This window comes from Heptranchias perlo, chromosome 5, assembly GCF_035084215.1.
Source record: "Heptranchias perlo isolate sHepPer1 chromosome 5, sHepPer1.hap1, whole genome shotgun sequence".
NCBI classification, from domain to species: domain Eukaryota; kingdom Metazoa; phylum Chordata; class Chondrichthyes; order Hexanchiformes; family Hexanchidae; genus Heptranchias; species Heptranchias perlo.
In genome coordinates, this window is record NC_090329.1 from 134,344,395 (window position 1) to 134,361,443 (window position 17,049).

The 17,049-nt window shown below is 44.9% G+C and overlaps 1 protein-coding gene across 1 annotated transcript in view; it reads right to left on the reverse strand.

The window, feature by feature from the left end:
* Positions 1–17,049, reverse strand: part of LOC137322210 (dynein axonemal heavy chain 8-like) — a 1,468,904-nt gene that overhangs the window by 1,101,002 nt on the left and 350,853 nt on the right. Inside the window, exons 20-21 of the mRNA XM_067985326.1 lie at positions 7,336–7,455; positions 724–865 (exon numbers count right to left, since the gene is read on the reverse strand). Of these exons, the coding sequence (XP_067841427.1) occupies positions 724–865; positions 7,336–7,455 (262 nt within the window). The remainder of the gene's footprint in view (positions 1–723; positions 866–7,335; positions 7,456–17,049) is intronic.

Sequence of the window (17,049 nt, forward strand, 5' to 3'; positions counted from 1 at the left end):
TGAGAAGGTGGTGGTGAGCCGCCTTCTTGAACCGCTGCAGTCCGTGTGGTGAAGGTTCTCTCAAAGCGCTGTTAGGAAGGGAGTTCCAGGATTTTGACCCAGCGACGATGAGGGAACGGCGATATATTTCCAAGTCGGGATGGTGTGTGACTTGGAGGGGAAAGTGCAGGTGGTGTTGTTCCCATGTGCCTGCTGCCCTTGTCCTTCTAGGTGGTAGAGGTCACGGGTTTGGGAGGTGCTGTCGAAGAAGCCTTGGCGAGTTGCTGCAGTGCATCTTGTGGATGGTACACACTGCAGCCACAGTGCGCTGGTGGTGAAGGGAGTGAATGTTTAGGGTGGTGGATGGGGTGCCTATCAAGCGGGCTGCTTGTCCTGGATGGTGTCGAGCTTCTTGAGTGTTGTTGGAGCTGCACTCATCCAGGCAATGGAGAGTATTCCATCACACTCCTGACTTGTGCCTTGTAGATGGTGGAAAGGCTTTGGGGAGTCAGGAGGTGAGTCACTTGCTGCAGAATACCCAGCCTCTGACCTGCTCTTATAGCCACAGTATTCGTATGGCTGGGTCCAGTTAAGTTTCTGGTCAATGGTGACCCCCCAGGATGTTGATGGTGGGGGATTCGGTGATGGTATACGCTAAATAATAATAATGATTGTGGTCACCTCAGGTTGGAATACCCTGACGTCACTTGTTATCAGTTTCTTTGAAATAACAAGTTCACTTACCTGGTTCAACATCAGATTTTATGATTTCATTAATTAACATCGCATCAGAGATTTCTACAAATATTTCCACCAGTTTGTCCACCGTTATTTCAATATATCTGCCTTTTGGAACTAAAATCTCCACCCATTCTTTGCAGCAAACCTGTAAAACACATAAGCAATGGGTACATCTAATACTGGTGAAACACTATAGCCTACATATACAAGCCACCAATGCATTTCTGCACCTTTTTAAAAATAAAAGCTATAAGTCTAGAAATGGATGGATGAACGCTAAATGCATTTGTATGCATTCCTTTGCTATTTTAACACAGATATAACCCATAAGTTGCAGCTTGAATGGGGGCTTTACTACAGAATGATTATGTAAGGTGTAGGTAGTGTGAGGACTTGGCATGGGCAACAGTTTGCCAGACTTTATCCCATGTATAGGGTAAATGGTACTGATGAGTAGTCTTAGTGCATCTGACGGAATCAGGCTATCTTCTTCCACAACTGTTCCCAGGTCTTGGAAGTAGTGTCTACATCAGTGAACCTGGCTACTACTTCCTGATGCACTACTGTCCTCTGTAGAGCGATAAACAGAGCAACTGTGCTCGCACCAAACGCATGCAGCAGCACCTCTATTTCCTTGGCCATCGAGCAGGATGCTGCATTCACTTGCCCAGTTTTGAATCTATATTGCATTTTGACAGCCACTTTTTTGCCACATACAGCCTTTGTAAAGAAAGATAGATCATTTTTAATATGTTTCGAGCTTCCATCTATCCTCAGCCCTTTAAATCTCACATTTAAGGGCTGCTGACATGCAAATTGCCATGCCTCCTTTGGTAAGCTCCCACTGCTAGGCCCAACATGGGCCAGGAACTACCTATAAATATTTAAATAGACAACCCCTCTGAAAGAATCAGTTTGGTTAGGCATTATTCATTCTGCCTTCACAAAGGAGGACACAAATAACCTGCCAGAAATGTTAGGGAACCAAGGGTCCAGTGAAAGGGAGGAACTGAAGGAAACCAGTATTGGTAAAAAAATAATGCTAGGGAAATTAATGGGACTAAAGTCTAACAAATCCCCAGGGCCTGATAATCTACATCCTAGAGTACTAAAGGAAGTGGCCCTGGAAATAGTGGATGCGTTGGTGATCATCTTCCAAAATTCTATAGATTCTGGAACAGTTCCTACAAATTGGAGGGTAGCAAATGTAACTCCACTATTTAAAAAAGGAGGGAAAGAAAAAAATAGGGAATTACAGGCCAGTTAGCCTAACATCAGTAGTGGGGAAAATGCCGGAGTCTATTATAAAAGATGTGATAACAGAACACTTGGAGGGCATTAACGGGATTGGACAAAGTCAGCATGGGTTATGAAAGGGAAATTATGCTTAACAAATCTACTGGAGTTTTTTTGAGGATGTAACTGGTAGAATAGATAGGGGAGAACCAGTGGATGTGGTATATTTGGATTTTCAGAAGGCTTTTGATAAGGTCCCACACAAGAGGTTAGTGTGCAACATTAAAGCACATGGGATTGGGGGAATATACTGGCATGGATTGAGAATTGGTTGACTGATAGGAAACAGAGAGTAGGAAAAAAACGGGTCTTTTTCTGGGTGGCAGGCAGTGACTAGTGGGGTACCGCAGGGATCAGTGCTTGGGCCCCAGCTATTCACAATGTATATCAATGATTTGAATGAGGGAACTAAATGTAACATTTCCACGTTTGGAGACAACACAAAGCTGGGGTGGAATGTGAGCTGTGAGGAGGATGCAAAGAGGCTCCAATGTGATTTATACAAGTTGGGTGAGTGGACAAGAACATGGCAGATGCAGTATAAAGTGGATAAATGTGAGGTTATCCACTTTGGTTGTAAAAACAGAAAGGCAGATTATTACCTGAATGGTAGGCAGATTATTACCTGAATGGTGATAGATTGGGAAAAGGGGAGGTGCAACGAGACCTGGGTGTCCTTGTACAACAGTCGCTGAAAGCGAGCATTCAGGTGCAGCAAGCAGTTAAGAAGGCGAATGGTATGTTGGCCTTCATTGCAAGAGGATTGGAGTACAGGAACAGGGATTGGTGAGACCACATCTGGAGTATTGTGTGCAGTTTTGGTCTCCTTATCTGAGGAAGGATGTCCTTGCCATGGAGGGAGTGCAACGAAGGTTTACCAGACTGATTCCTGGGATGGCAGGACTGACGTATGAGGAGAGATTGGGTCGACTAGGCCTATGTTCACTATAGTTTAAAAGAATGAGAGGTGATCTCATCGAAACTTATAAAATTCTAACAGGACTAGACAGACCAGATGCAGGGAGGATGTTCCCGATGGATGGAGTCCAGAACCAGGGGTCACAGTCTCAGGATACGGGGTATCCCATTTAGAACCGAGATGAGGAGAAATTTCTTCACTCAGAGGGTGGTGAACCTGTGGAATTCTCTACCACAGAAGGCAGTGGAGGCCAAGTCATTAGATGTATTCAAGAAGGAGATAGATATATTTCTTAATGCTAAAGGGAACAAGGGATATGGGGAAAAAGCGGGAACAGGGTACTGAGTTAGACGATCAGCCATGATCATTTTGAATGGCGGAGCTGGCCCTATTTTCTATGTTTCTATGTTTATTCCAGCAAGCGCAAATCCCATTCTACAAATATTGTGAAGAATTCACCTCATTTTAACCAAATACACAAAGACATTGCAAAATTCTAGTTTTATTTTTGTTTTCCCCAATCTTTCCTTTTCTGGTAACTAACCAGCAGCCAGGGACACAAGTCTTAAAACAGATATTCTGAAACTACTTTTATGTTTTTGATTTAAAATTGAATATTCTTATTGTTTGCAATTTATTCCGAAGATGAAGAATCACAGATATTTACAGCTCAAAAGCAGGCAATTCAGCCCATCATGTCTACGCCGACTCTTTACCAGAGAAAACTAAAACAAATCCCATTGTCCTACTCTCTCCCTATAGACCCGCATCTTCTGCTTCAACTATTTATCTAATTTTCCCTTAAAAAATGCAATGAACTCTGCCTCAGTCATTCTCTGGGGCAAAGCATTTCATGGTACGACAACCTTGAATAGAGAAACTTCTTGCCTCTCTCGTCAGTGATAATTTAAAATTGATGACACATTATCACTGGTTTTTCAACCAGAGGAAATGAGCCTTGAAATTCTAGCTCACCCATCTTTGGGACACTGAGCAATCCCTGCGCCTGAACGGTGAGGCCTGAGGCGCACCCGATATTGGGTCTTGGGCTTCATTTCGATCGAGCTGGTGAGCTGCGGAGAGTAACAGGAAGCTCACCAGTGAAGCGGGATTAAAGATCAGACCATTGTGACATCAGCAGCAGCCTTCAGGTAGGTGAGGAAGGGGACGACTGAGAAGGGGGGAGATTGGGTCGGGAAGGGGGCTGATTGGATCAGAACTGAAAGAGGGGCGCTTGGGTCGGGAACAGCGGTGATCAGGTCAGGAGGTAGAAGCGGCCTTGGGGGGAGTAACGACAATCGAGGGAGGAGAGGCAGCGATGGGGGGAGGTGGGGGTTTGCCGACTGCGGCCCGCGTTCTTTGAATGTGGGGTCGGGAGAAGCAAGTCAGTATATTTTTGTAAGTATGTTCTGTAAATCTCCTCTCATCCTTCTCTGCTTCACTCAGTGGGTAACATTGCACTTGGGCCACGATGATGTCATCGGGGCCCAATCTGAATATTTAAAGCAGGAACCAGGACTCAGTGTAAAAGGTATAGAGGGTGCAGAATTCTTAAAATGCATTCAGGAGAACTTTTTTAGCCAGTACATAGCAAGCCCAACAAGAAAGGGGGCAGTTCTGTATTTAGTTTTAGGGAATGAAGCTGGGCAGGTGGAAGGAGTTTCAGTGGGAGAGCATTTTGGTGGTAGTGATCATAATTCAGTTAGATTTAGCATAGTTATGGAAAAGGACAAAGATAGAACAGGTGTAAAAGTTCTCAATTGGGGAAAGGCAAATTTTACTGAGCTGAGAAGTGATTTAGCAAAAGTGGACCGGAAACAGCGACTTGAAGGTAAATCAGTGTCAGAGGCACTCAAGGCGGTGATAGTGCGGGTTCAGAGCAAATGTGTTCCACAAAAAAAAGGGTGGGACTGCCAAATCTAGAGCCCCCTGGTTGTCAAGGAGCATACAGGGTAAGATAAGGCAGAAAAGGGAAGCTTACGTCAGATACCGAGTGCTCAATACTACAGAAAGCCTAGAGGAGTATGGAAAGTGCAGGGGTGAAATTAAAAAGGAAACTAGGAAAGCAAAGAGAGGGCATGAAAGTAAAATCAAGGAAAACCCAAAGATATTATAAATACATAAAGAGCAAGAGAATAACTAAGGAAAGTGTAGGGCCTATTAGAGACCAAAAAGGTAACCTATGTGTGGAGGTGAAAGATGTGGGTATGGTTCATAATGAATACTTTGCGTCTGTCCTTACAAAAGAGGGGAATGATACAGACATTGTCAGCCTAACCTCAGTGGTGGGCAAATTATTGGAAACAATTCTGAGGGATAGTATTAATCGTCATTTAGAAAGGCACAGATTAATCAAGAACAGTCAGCATGGATTTATTAAGGGAAGTGTCTGACTAACTTGATTGAATTTTTTGAGGAGGTAACAAGGAGGGTCGATGAGGGTAGCGCATCTGATGTAGTCTACATGGATTTTAGCAAGGCTTTTGACAAGGTTCCACATGGCAGACTGGTCAAAAAAGTAAAAAGCCCATGGGATCCAAGGGAAAGTGACAAATTAGATCCAACATTGGTTCAGCGGCAGGAAACAAAGAGTAATGGTCGATGGGTGTTTTTGTGACTGGAAGGCTGTTTCCAGTGGGGTTCCACAGGGCTCAGTACTGGGTCCCTTGCTTTTTGTGTTATATATTAATGATTTAGATTTAAATCTAGAGGGCATGATTAAGAAGTTTGCAGATGATACAAACATTGGCCGTGTGGTTGATAGTGAGGAGGAAAGCTGTAGGCAGCAGGAAGGTATCAATGGACTGGTCAGGTGGGCAGAAAAGTGGCAAATGGAATTAAATCCGGAGAAGTGGGGGAGGGCAAACAAGGCAAGAAAATACACAATAATGGGAGGATACTGAGAGGTGTAGAGGAATAGAGGGACCTTGGAGTGCATGTCCACAGATCCCTGAAGCTAGCAGGACAGAGAGATAAGGTGGTTAAGAAGGCATACAGGATGCTTTCCTTTATTAACTAAGGCATAGAATATAAGAGCAGGGAGGTTATGCTAGAACTGTATAAAACGCTAGTTTGGCAACAGCTAGAGTACTGTGTACAGTTCTGGTCAGCACATTGCAGAAAAGATGTGATTGCACTAGAGAGGGTACAGAGGACATTGATGAGGATGTTGCCAGGACTGGAGAATTTTAGCTATGGGGAAAGATTGGATAGGCTGGAGTTGATTTATTTGGAATAAAGAAGGCTGAGGGGAGATTTAATTGAGGTGTATAAGATTACAAGAGGCCTGGATAGAGTGGACAGGAAGGACCTATTTCCCATAGCAGAGAGGTCAATAACCAGGGAGCATAGATTTAAAGTAATTGGTAGAAGGGTTAGAGGGGAGCTGAGGAGAATTTTTTTCATGCAGAGGGTGGTAGGGGTCTGGAACTCACTGCCTGAAAGAGTGGTAGAGGCAGAAACCCTCATCACATTTAAAAAGTACTTGGATATGCACTTGAAGTGCCATAACCTACAAGGCTACGGGCCAAGTGCTGGAAAGTGGAATGGGGCGTGATAGTTCTTTTTCGGCCGACATAGACAAGATGGGCCGAATGGCCTCCTTCTGTGCCATAACTTTCTATGATTCTATGACCCACCCCCTCCGCCTTCCTCAAATGAGCAAGTTAAAATTCCAACACTCGGGAAGGTAGCAGGATTGCAGCGAGTAAGTCGCCGTGGCCATTTTAACTGCCCGTACACCTGGTTTCTGCCAGGTGGGCAGATTTAAAATCAACCCTTAAATCTCTCTGCTGATCGCCCTTCAGTGTCTTGCCTTTGAGTGTATACTCCCATTTCTTGTTTTCCTTCTAACACCTTGCACTTATCCACATTAAATTGCATCTGCCACATGCCCGCCCATTCTGCTAGCCTGCCTATGGCCTCCTGAAGCCTTTTACAATCCTCCTGTTTGCCAAACACCCTCTTTTTGTGTCATCAGCAAATTTCAATATCATGTTACCTATACCAAAGTACAATCTATATATGCTGAGAACAAAAGTGGACCAAGTAGCGACTCCTGGGATACGCCACTTTCAATACTTCTCTAATCCGAGTAACGTCCATTAACCCTACCTCTTTGTTTTCTGTGTAGCAATGAACTTTCTATCCAAGCTGCTACATTTAATGTTATACAGCGCCTGAAGTGTTGTATTTTGCCTGAAAAGCTTCTGAAAATCCATATACATCACAGCTACTGCATTCCCTTAATCTGTCAAATCAGTCACTTTAAAAAGTTCGATAAAATTCGTTAAACACAGCTTGCCTTTAACAAATGTTTGTTGGCTGTCTTTGATTAAACCAAACATGCTCACTAATTTGATTGCAAACTGTAAATTCTAAAATCTATAAAATAATGTTACCTCATTGTAGATAAGCATGTTTTCCAAAGTCAAAGAATGATCCTCCGGTAGATTGATTATAATCTTCCTGGCTATTTCGTCCAATACTTCGTCTATGTGCATCTCTCGCAAGTCAGTTACCTGAAAACAACAATGAATTTTACATTTTTATTATTTTATCAAAGTATTTAATGTTATTTTTGATATTACGGTATTTGCCTGTAAGAATTAGGTAACACAATCTGATAAAGTATTCATGTTTCAGTACTTGTGAGTCGACAACACAAAATTACATTAATTGATATAGGGAACGCAATTTACTGATGACACAAAAAACGGAGTTTGGCAAACACAAATTCAGATTGGGAGAGACTTTAGAGGACATAAACAGGTTAGCAGAATGTGAAGACAGATGGCAGATGTAATTTAATGAGGAGAACTGTGAGGTAATATATTTTGAGAGGATAAACAAGGAATTAGAATATACATTCAGTAGAAAGATGGTGATGTATATGCATGAACAGAGAGATATCGGAGTTCAAATACATTATACACCAATTTACAAAAATGTTATTGGCCTTTTTATGGCTTTTATCTACTTGCACAGTGGGGACATGGTTGGGGGGGGGCCCACAAGATCGGTCAGGGGCTGGAGAGGTAGGTCAGGGGGTTCAGAGAGTTCAAGGAGGATGGGGCCAGAGAGATCGCTCGTGGGCTGGAGAGGTAGGTCGGGGGTTAGACAGATTGCAGGTGAGGGGGTCCGATGACGGGTGGGGTCCGATTGTGGGGGTCTGATGGTGGGGGTGGGTGGGTCTAATTGCAGGGGTCCGATCGTGCTGGGGGAGCGATTGCCAGGATCCAATCGTGTTGAGGTTAATGGGCTAGCTTGGTGGGCCAAGAGGAAGCACTCCTGCTCCTCCTGGCACACAAGCAGTGCTGGAAAGGCACTGACGTGCAGGATCCAGCCGTTCTCGGCTGCCGGGTTTCCCGAGGCCTGGAAAGCCCGGCCATTCAGTGTTAAACCTGAAACAGAGCTAAAATTTGGGCCACGCAGCCTCATTAAAACATTAAATTAGGGACCTGCCTCCAGAGAGCAGGTTTGTCACCCACCCCCCAACCGGCCTCCGTTAAAACCGAAAGTGGGCGCATTGGAGGCGGATTAGAGTCAGGTTTCCCATTTTTGGATTTTTATTAGCACCCCCCTCCCCCCCCCCCCCTTAATACCCCTTGTTCATGACTTTGGGTAAGATTGTTTCAGTGCTAAGGGAGGGGCAGAAACGAGATTGCAGAGATTCAAACAGGCAGTTGTGTGATAGATGACAATGGATTTGGGTGGTGACAACTTGAAGAGGAAGGGGAGATTGGAGGTGTACTTAGTAAGGACTGAGGGGTTGAGTTGCGTTTTTTAAGGAGAGGAGTGATGAAAATGATTGTGAAAGGGGACAGTGCATAGAGAGAGGGAACCATTTACAAACAGCATTTCTTCATTTCGCCCTCCACTCTTTTGGTATATACACTAAATAAATGTTTGAGAGTTGTAATTTGGCACTTTGTGCTGTGATATTTGTGACATAAGCATGCCAATTTTAACTCTAATTGTCCAGCGGCAATGGGCCAGTTTAACCCAAATTGCCGAGCTCGAATGGGCCTGTAGCGGCTCTAAAATCACAGTGCTGCACTTACCAAACCAAATCCACTTCGATCCTGCCTTCTGCCATTTTGCCAGAGACTTCACATGGCAGCCTGGGTGCCTGCCTGAATTGGCTGGGAATCTCATTAATGTATGTAAATCAGGGTTCTATGATGTCAATAGGATCTCTGCACCATTTTAACTCATCACAGCAGAAGTAGATTGGAGTGCCGGATCCACCTAGTACTACTGGGCAGTACAGGCATGAAACAGCAATTGGAAGCTATACTTATGTGGGCACGCACCTGCAATAACTCAGATCATTGGTCCGTCCTTCCGATGTGTTCTTCCCTAGGGCAAGTCCTAACTCGAGACTCAAACATGAGATTTTGACCCACTTACTAGAGAAGGGTAGCTTCCTAAGAGCTTTTATCTTCAGAGTACCTTCTCCTAGGTGGGCTAAATAGCCTTGGTTGCAGCCCCATTTACAATGGGGGAGGCAGGGGGAGCCACCCGTATCCATTGGATACAAGTACCCCTGCTGGATGTTAAAACAGAATTAAGAGCTGGCGATCCAGTCTCTGCTCACCGGGACTGTCTGGATTGGGGCTCTAACCTTTTCACCTCCTGACTCAGAGACGGGAATGATGCAACTAAGCTAAAGACTTACTCCCAGATCATTGGTACCTGGCTGGATTTCTTCAGGAGTCTTTGCACTGGAATTTGCTGTATTTCACAATTATTCTGCTTCTACGCCTTCAAGAAGTACAGGGCTCAATATGGGAGTCATCCTGCGTATTCTAGTATGGTTGGAGGAAGAATCATGGCAGGGGGAGCAAAAGGAGCAGCAGCATTAGCAGGGAGGGCAACCTCAAGGAGTTGCAGTTAGACCTCTCAGGAGATCACACATGAGGAGAATTCCTTGCAGACCTCTTTAAGTAGCCCATAGGGTCTTTCAGCCCAGAGTAAGTTACCTCTGATTTTCTGAGGAGCAGTGCATCAGGAGGCTGCGCTTCTCCAGAGAAGCTATCACAGACCTGTGCAGCCTCATGACAGGAGCTAGCCCAGGAAATAGCGTGTGGCAATCAAGGTGACTTTGGCCCTTAATTTTATTGCATCGGCCTTATTCCAAGGTGCATCACGTCACATAAGTCAGTCTTCGGTCCATGCCTGCATCAAGGAGGTCACTGATGCACTCTTTGCGAGGGCCAACAATTATATTACATTCCCCATAGCTGCCAACAGTCAGTAGGAAAGGGCTGTGGGCTTTGCTGCAATAGTAGGCTTCTCACAAGTGCAGGCTGTTATTGACCGCTCGCACATAGCCACAAGGTCATCTCCCAATCAGCCATCATGAATAGGAAAGCCTACCACTCCATCAGTGTTCAGCTGGTGACTGATCACTGCCACCGAATCATGCAGGTCTGTGCCCGGTTTCCTGGCAGCTTCATACTGCACCAGTCCTCCATCCCACCCCCCCACTAGATCAGTATGTCAGGGGGTGGCTGCTGGGCACAAGGGTTACCCTCTGCACAAATAGCTCTTGACACCTGTATGTAACCTGTGCCAAACCACAGAATGGAGATATAACCAAAGCCATGGAACCACTAGATCTATCATAGAACACACAATCGGACTTCAAAAATAATGCTTTCCCTGTCTGGGGGCTCTCTGCACTACGTTCTTTTTTTTATTCGTTCATGGGATGTGGGCGTCGCTGGCAAGACCAGCGTTTATTGCCCATCCCTAATTGCCCTTGAGAAAGTGGTGGTGAGCCGCCTTCTTGAACTGCTGCAGTCCGTGCGTAGCGAGATTGTACAACTGAGTGGCTTGCTAGGCCATTTCAAAAGGCGATTAAGAATCAACCACATTGCCTACAAGTGCACAAGAGTCCACAGAGTGTCTCCCACATTCTTTTTTTTAATTCGTTCATGGGATGTGGGCATCGCTGGCGAGGCCGGCATTTATTGCCCATCCCTAATTGCCCTTCAGAAGGTGGTTGTGTGCTGCATTCTACATAATTTCGCACTGCAGCGTGGACTACATATGGAGCCAGGAGAGCAAGAAGACATTCCATGATCTGATGACAAAGATCTGGACAATGGTGTTGATACAGCAGAAGTGGGAAAGCAATAACATCAGCTTGCAGCCAGAGATGTTCACCAGCAGTTGATTGCCCAACACTTCAGTGGATTCACTCCTTCCCTTCATCCTAATCCCCATTGCTGTATTAGCACTCTAACAGTCCATCAAACCTGCAATAAACAATCTCCAACCTCTGGCCAACTTTCATATACATGATACTTGACATTACCAGCTCAGTACACTGCCGACAAAGTTGCAATGTTAAAAGCTGTGAATTTTATAATGGCTGACAAAAGAGCCATAACATCATTGGTCACCTATGTGTTAATCTATCGTCCTTTTCTTAACTTCTTGCCCATCCTAACAATCCGACAAAGTACTCCTCCAGTGGCTTCAGCTTGAGCGGTGGAAGATGCTAATACTCAGATGAGGTTCCTTGGGAAGCTCATAATCGGTGACCACTAGGAACATGGGCCCCAGAAAGCCTGGCTGCAGATTGCAGCATCGTGGCTGCTGACAAATCAGTGTGGTACAGCTGGCTTTCTGGATCTGTGGCAGGCATTGGTTGAGGGGGTGGTGAGGGAGCAGGCGTGCTGAAATCTGGAGAGAACAACATGTGCTACTCCCGTTGTGCCACTGCAGCTCCTATAGGGCTACGACTCATCGCTCCCACTGATCTGCAGGAAAGCAGACTGCAGGAGATGAGCGACGCAATTGGGGCCCCTATGTATGCGGTCCCCAACCTTTCCAAGATGGTAGAGATGGTGCAGCCCAGAGCCTAATTGGCATCAGTTTGTGCTTCAAGCAACGCTGCAAGAGCTGGTGAGACAAACTCTTCATGTGATGGCCCAGCTGCAGCACCCATAGTGGACTGCAGAGTACTGATGCCCTGCACTAGAACACCACACAAGCTGGAAGCAGACTTCTTTATACTTTCAGACATGGTGTGACAGCTCCTAGGTAAGCTTTCCAATACCTCACAGAACTGCATATGTGCAGAAAGCAGCTTTCTTTTGAAAGCTGGACTCCTCAGTAGAGCTAGTGGCTGAGCTTGCCCTCTGCTGCTCTGCTGCTACTCACTTTTGCTGTGTGATTCACCAAAAGCGGATCCCTCTAACTCACTAAATATCCCAACCGGGGTGCCGATTTCTGGTGCTTGGGAAGGATGGAGCGAGTGTCAGTGCTTCTTCAAAAGGATTGTCCTCCTTCGGGTGCTGTTTTGCAGGCTCCAGGTCTTCAGACGGAAAAGAGAAAACGGGGAGAGGAATAAGGACCAGCGTGCACAGAAAGGCTAGGTAGTAGCAGGTGACTGGCACTACTAAGCAGTACAAGATTATCACGCTGCCTGAATGTGATTGCTTGAGGAAAGAGAGAGGGTACAAGCGATAGGCAGACACCCTGCTGAATGTGGCCTCCAGCTTTCCGGTCGCAGATGCTCCTTGCCCTGCCTGTTCCAATGTTATCCATCACTTCCTCCTCCATCGAGATGAGAGTTTGAATGGAGGCTGGCCCTCCCCCAGTTCTGGTCTTCTCCCTTGTGTTGTAAGTCAGTTACTCCAGCAGGAAGAGAAGGAGAGGAGAAATAGGGAATGAAAAAAAGGAGGGGTGGGTGGCAATATTGATTAAATACACTGTTACAACCCTGGAAAAGGATGATGGACTTGAGGGTTCAAAGACAGAATCTATTTGGTTAAAGTTAAGGAGCAGTAGCAGAGCTGTATACTATAGACCACCAAATAGGAAGGAGGTAGAGGAGTAAATTTTGAAGCAAATTTCAGAAAGATGTAAAAACAATAGAGTGGTGATAATGGGGGACTTCAATCATCCTAATATAGACTGGGGAAAGCAACAGTGTAAAGGGCAAGGTGCGGGAGGAATTCCTGAAATGTGTACAAGAGAACTTTCTGGATCACCATGTTTCTAGCTCAACGAGGAAGGAAGCGGTGCTGGATCTAGTTCTTGGGAATGAAGTGGGGCAAGTGGAACATATTTCAGTGAGAGATTATTTGGGAAACAGTGATCACAATATCATTAGGTTTAGAGTAGTTATGGAAAAGGACAAGGAACAATAAAGGTTGAAGATACTCAAATGGAAGAGGGCTTATTTTAGTGAGCTGAAAAGGGATCTGGCCCAGTAGATTGGAAACATAGGAAATGAGCATTGGGAGGCCTTCAAGGAGGAGAGTGTTCATTTACACACTAAACACATTCCTATGAGGGGGAAAGGAAGGGCATCTAAAGCTAGAGCTCTCTGGTTGTCGAAAGAAATTGAGATTAAAATAAAACAAAGAGGAGGTTTACGATAAACGTCAGGTTCATAATACAGTAGAGGATCAAGCGGAATACAGAAAGTGCAGATGAGAACTGAAAAAGGAAATAAGTGGGGCGAAGAGCGTGTATGAGAAAACATTAGCGGCTAACATAAAAGGGAACACTATACTAAGTTTTAACTTGGACGAACAGGTGGGTTGGGGGTGGGGGGTGGCAGTAAAAATTTTAAAAATCTAAAACCCAACCCCAACTCGCCTACTTCCAGTTTTTAATGGAGGCGGGACGAGGGGTGGGCGACAAACCCGCTCTTAGGGAGTGGGTCGGTCACAATGCTTTCAAGGTAGTTGCGGGCCTCTGTTTTTACAGTTTTTTTGATTTCTAACCCCTGGGGGCCGGGATTCCCAGTCCTTCTACCTCACATCACGTATGAAGAGGCGAGAATGCCTGAAACAGCAGCTAAGTGTCACAAATGACATCCTATGTGACTGTAGCTATCCATTCTCATCCTTCTCGACCTGTCCGCAACCTTTGACACGGTTGACCACACTATCCTCCTCCAATGCCTCTCCTCCGTCGTCAGGCTGGGTGGGACTGCGCTCGCCTGGTTCCGCCAGTCGTAGCCAGAGAATCACTTGCAATGGCTTCTCTTCCTGCTCCTGCACCATTATCTCTGGAGTCCCAAAGATCTATCCTTGGCTCCCTCCTATATCTCATCTACATGCTGCTCCTTGGTGAAATCATCCAAAAACACGTCAGATTCCACATATCTGCTGACGACATCCAGCTCTACCTCAAAATCACTTCCCTCGACCCCTTAACTGTCACTCATTTGTCACATTGCTTCTCCAACATCCAGTACTAGATGAACAAAAATTTCCTCCAACTAAATATTGGGAAGACCGAAGCCATTGTCTTTGGTCCCCACCGCAAACTCCATTCCCTAGCCACCGATTCCATCCCTTTCCCTGGCCGCTGTCTGAGGCTGAACCAGACCGTTCGCAACCTTGGCGTCCTATTTGACCCTGAGATGAGCTTCTGACCACATATCTGCTCCATCACCAAAACCACCAACCTCCACCTCGGTATCATCGCCCATCTCCGGCCTTGCCTCAGCTCATCTGCTGCTGAAACCCTCACCCATGCCTTAGTTACCTCCAGACTGGACTATTCCAATGTTCCCCTGGCTAACCTCCCATCTTCCACCCTCCATAAAGTTGAGCTCATCCAAAACCCTGTGTCCGTATCCTAACTCACACCAAGTCCCGCTCTCCCATCACTTAACCTCAATAACTCCAATTTTAATTCAGCAGTATCAGAATTAAACACACGACAAGACAGGTACATTATACAAAGGAAGAAAACACGTAAGACACAGTAAGAAGGGGGCGTGGCCCACAACACCGACAAAAAAAACACTGATCAAGACAGGCTTTTTAAAGGGACAGTACACTTAAACAACAGAACCTTTCTTTTTCGGGTCTGTCTTTTAAACATTTGTCTTGTCACTTAATTCTATCCATATTTTTTTTTGACAGTACTGTCTCCATAAAGCAATTAGTTCTTTGGCTGTGGTACCTCTTATTTTTCCAAATTAATTCCTGAGCCTTTTTTGGCGGCATCTAAGTTTTTAGTTCCTCCCAATGGCCATTGACATTCCCCAGTCTTTTATTCTTAGTCAACACAACCGTATTATCGCCACTCAGTTGCTTATTACAGAATTTGAGGACGGTACTGATGCTTGTGCCTCACAATCCTAAGTGCCCTTGGTTCCTACGCCCACTTCAGGGTCCTGACCTTCGCGTGGGGGATCTCCCCTCTTAACAACCGGTCTAAGGCTGCGCGTTAAGACAGGCACTTCCTCCCTTAGTCGATCAGCACAAGCAATCAGTTCCCGTTCATACCCAATCCCCAGGGACTCGAAGTTCCTGTTTATACCCAATCACCAGGAATTCGAACCCTGACTCAGTGATATTTTGATCACTAGTTCCTGTTTATATCCAATCACCAGGAACTTAAACCCTGACTACCCTCAGTGATATTAACCACTGACCTACCGCTTACAAGTTATTCACTCAGTACGTACGCTGACCCTCAGCCGGAGCTGACCCTCAGTGATATTCGACCACTGACTTCTTCCTGCTATTTCTGTGTATTCGCCAGACTGACCTGAATCTTGTAAGGACGCCACACGAGTGTTAGCGATTGGACGATTCGTCGTCAGACTGACGGATTGGAGGAAAACCGACGTAGTAAATTAAGACTACTTCCATCGGGGCGCCATTTCCTTCCTCTGTGTCTGAGACAATCCGCCTCTTACTCCGCGAACTCTCGGTGAACGACCATTAAGATCCCCGTAGGGGCCACCAAATGACGATCCGGATTCTTTCCCCTCAGTCTGGTTCAGCAAGAACTGATTCGAGTACACCGTAAAGTTCAACACAACTTTAATAGCAGGTCTTAGTCTGTAGCTTCAATTCAGATTCCTGAGAGAATCCGAACGATTCTAACAGAATAAGGAGACAAAGACAAAGACAAAAACTCATACCTTTATACAAATCAATTGGGGTTGGAACATCATTAACACAAGAGTCAACACCAATCATAAGCCGGGCACAGGTTGCCATGCGGGGTTACATTATTTCCGGCCAATCATGGGAGAGACGGTGTTTATTTCAGACAGGCTGCGTGCTTCAGAGAGAGAGCGAGAATGGAACTAGGCAATTTCTCTCTCCTGTTTTGTTTTCTGAATTTGTTTCGGGTAAAGGGATTATTCCTTTGGATAAATAAATAATAAATGAAGATTTGACAAATTAATCACTTGGGCTCTCAAGAAGAGCCGCAATGGATTTTCTGTGTTTCTTTTAAAACAGGTGACCCTGGGTTTTTTTTTGGGACCACGTGAGTGTTGATGGTGCAGGATTACCAAGAGTAGTTACAAAGTTACGGTGCAACCTTTGCTGGAGAAATTTGGTCCAGGAAACGATCCAGTGGTGTTAAAGATTTAAGACTTTAGCTGCAGACATCAGCGGATACCAAATGTCACAGCGTGGTGATATCAACCTGATTCTCTTCTTTTGAAAACATTTTGATTTGTTTTGTTTTAACCTATTTATTGTCTTCCGAGACAGAGTGCTCGAGGTGGGGAGATATGGGAGTTGCATCCAAAAGTAATTCCAAGCACTTCATCTCTACTATAAAACCACAAAGCCTGGACATAATTTGTTTCTGAAATTGGAATTGATAAGAAAAATTTATATAAGTTGCTATTTAAGCCCTCGAGAAAGGAAAAAATTTACTTGTAATTTAAGGGGATAATCAAATTATATTTTAAAATAAAGGAAGTCCAGTCTAAATGGTTCCTATTGAATGCTGTGTATCAAAGAAGAATTATTTTCGAGAGGGAAGAAAATTTTACATTGACAAGTCCTGTCAGTCCAACAATACTGCTCTCAAGTTGGGATAATTGTGAAATGATAGAAGGGACTCGGGCACAATGTAGTGGGATATTTTGGGAAATGAAAAGCGGTTCAAGAAAAATTACGTAAGATGAATAAATTTTGGGATATTGGACCGGACTGTAAATATCGTATCGGACAGTAACGTTCCTCCAGGGCTCATGATAGGTAAAATAATGGGTTATATAAAATTGGATGAGAGGAAGTGATTGAGAATTAAAGTAAGAAACAGAGAAATTACACCAAATGGGAATTTCTCTAAAGTCATTGAATTGGGCATGATAAAAAATCAAT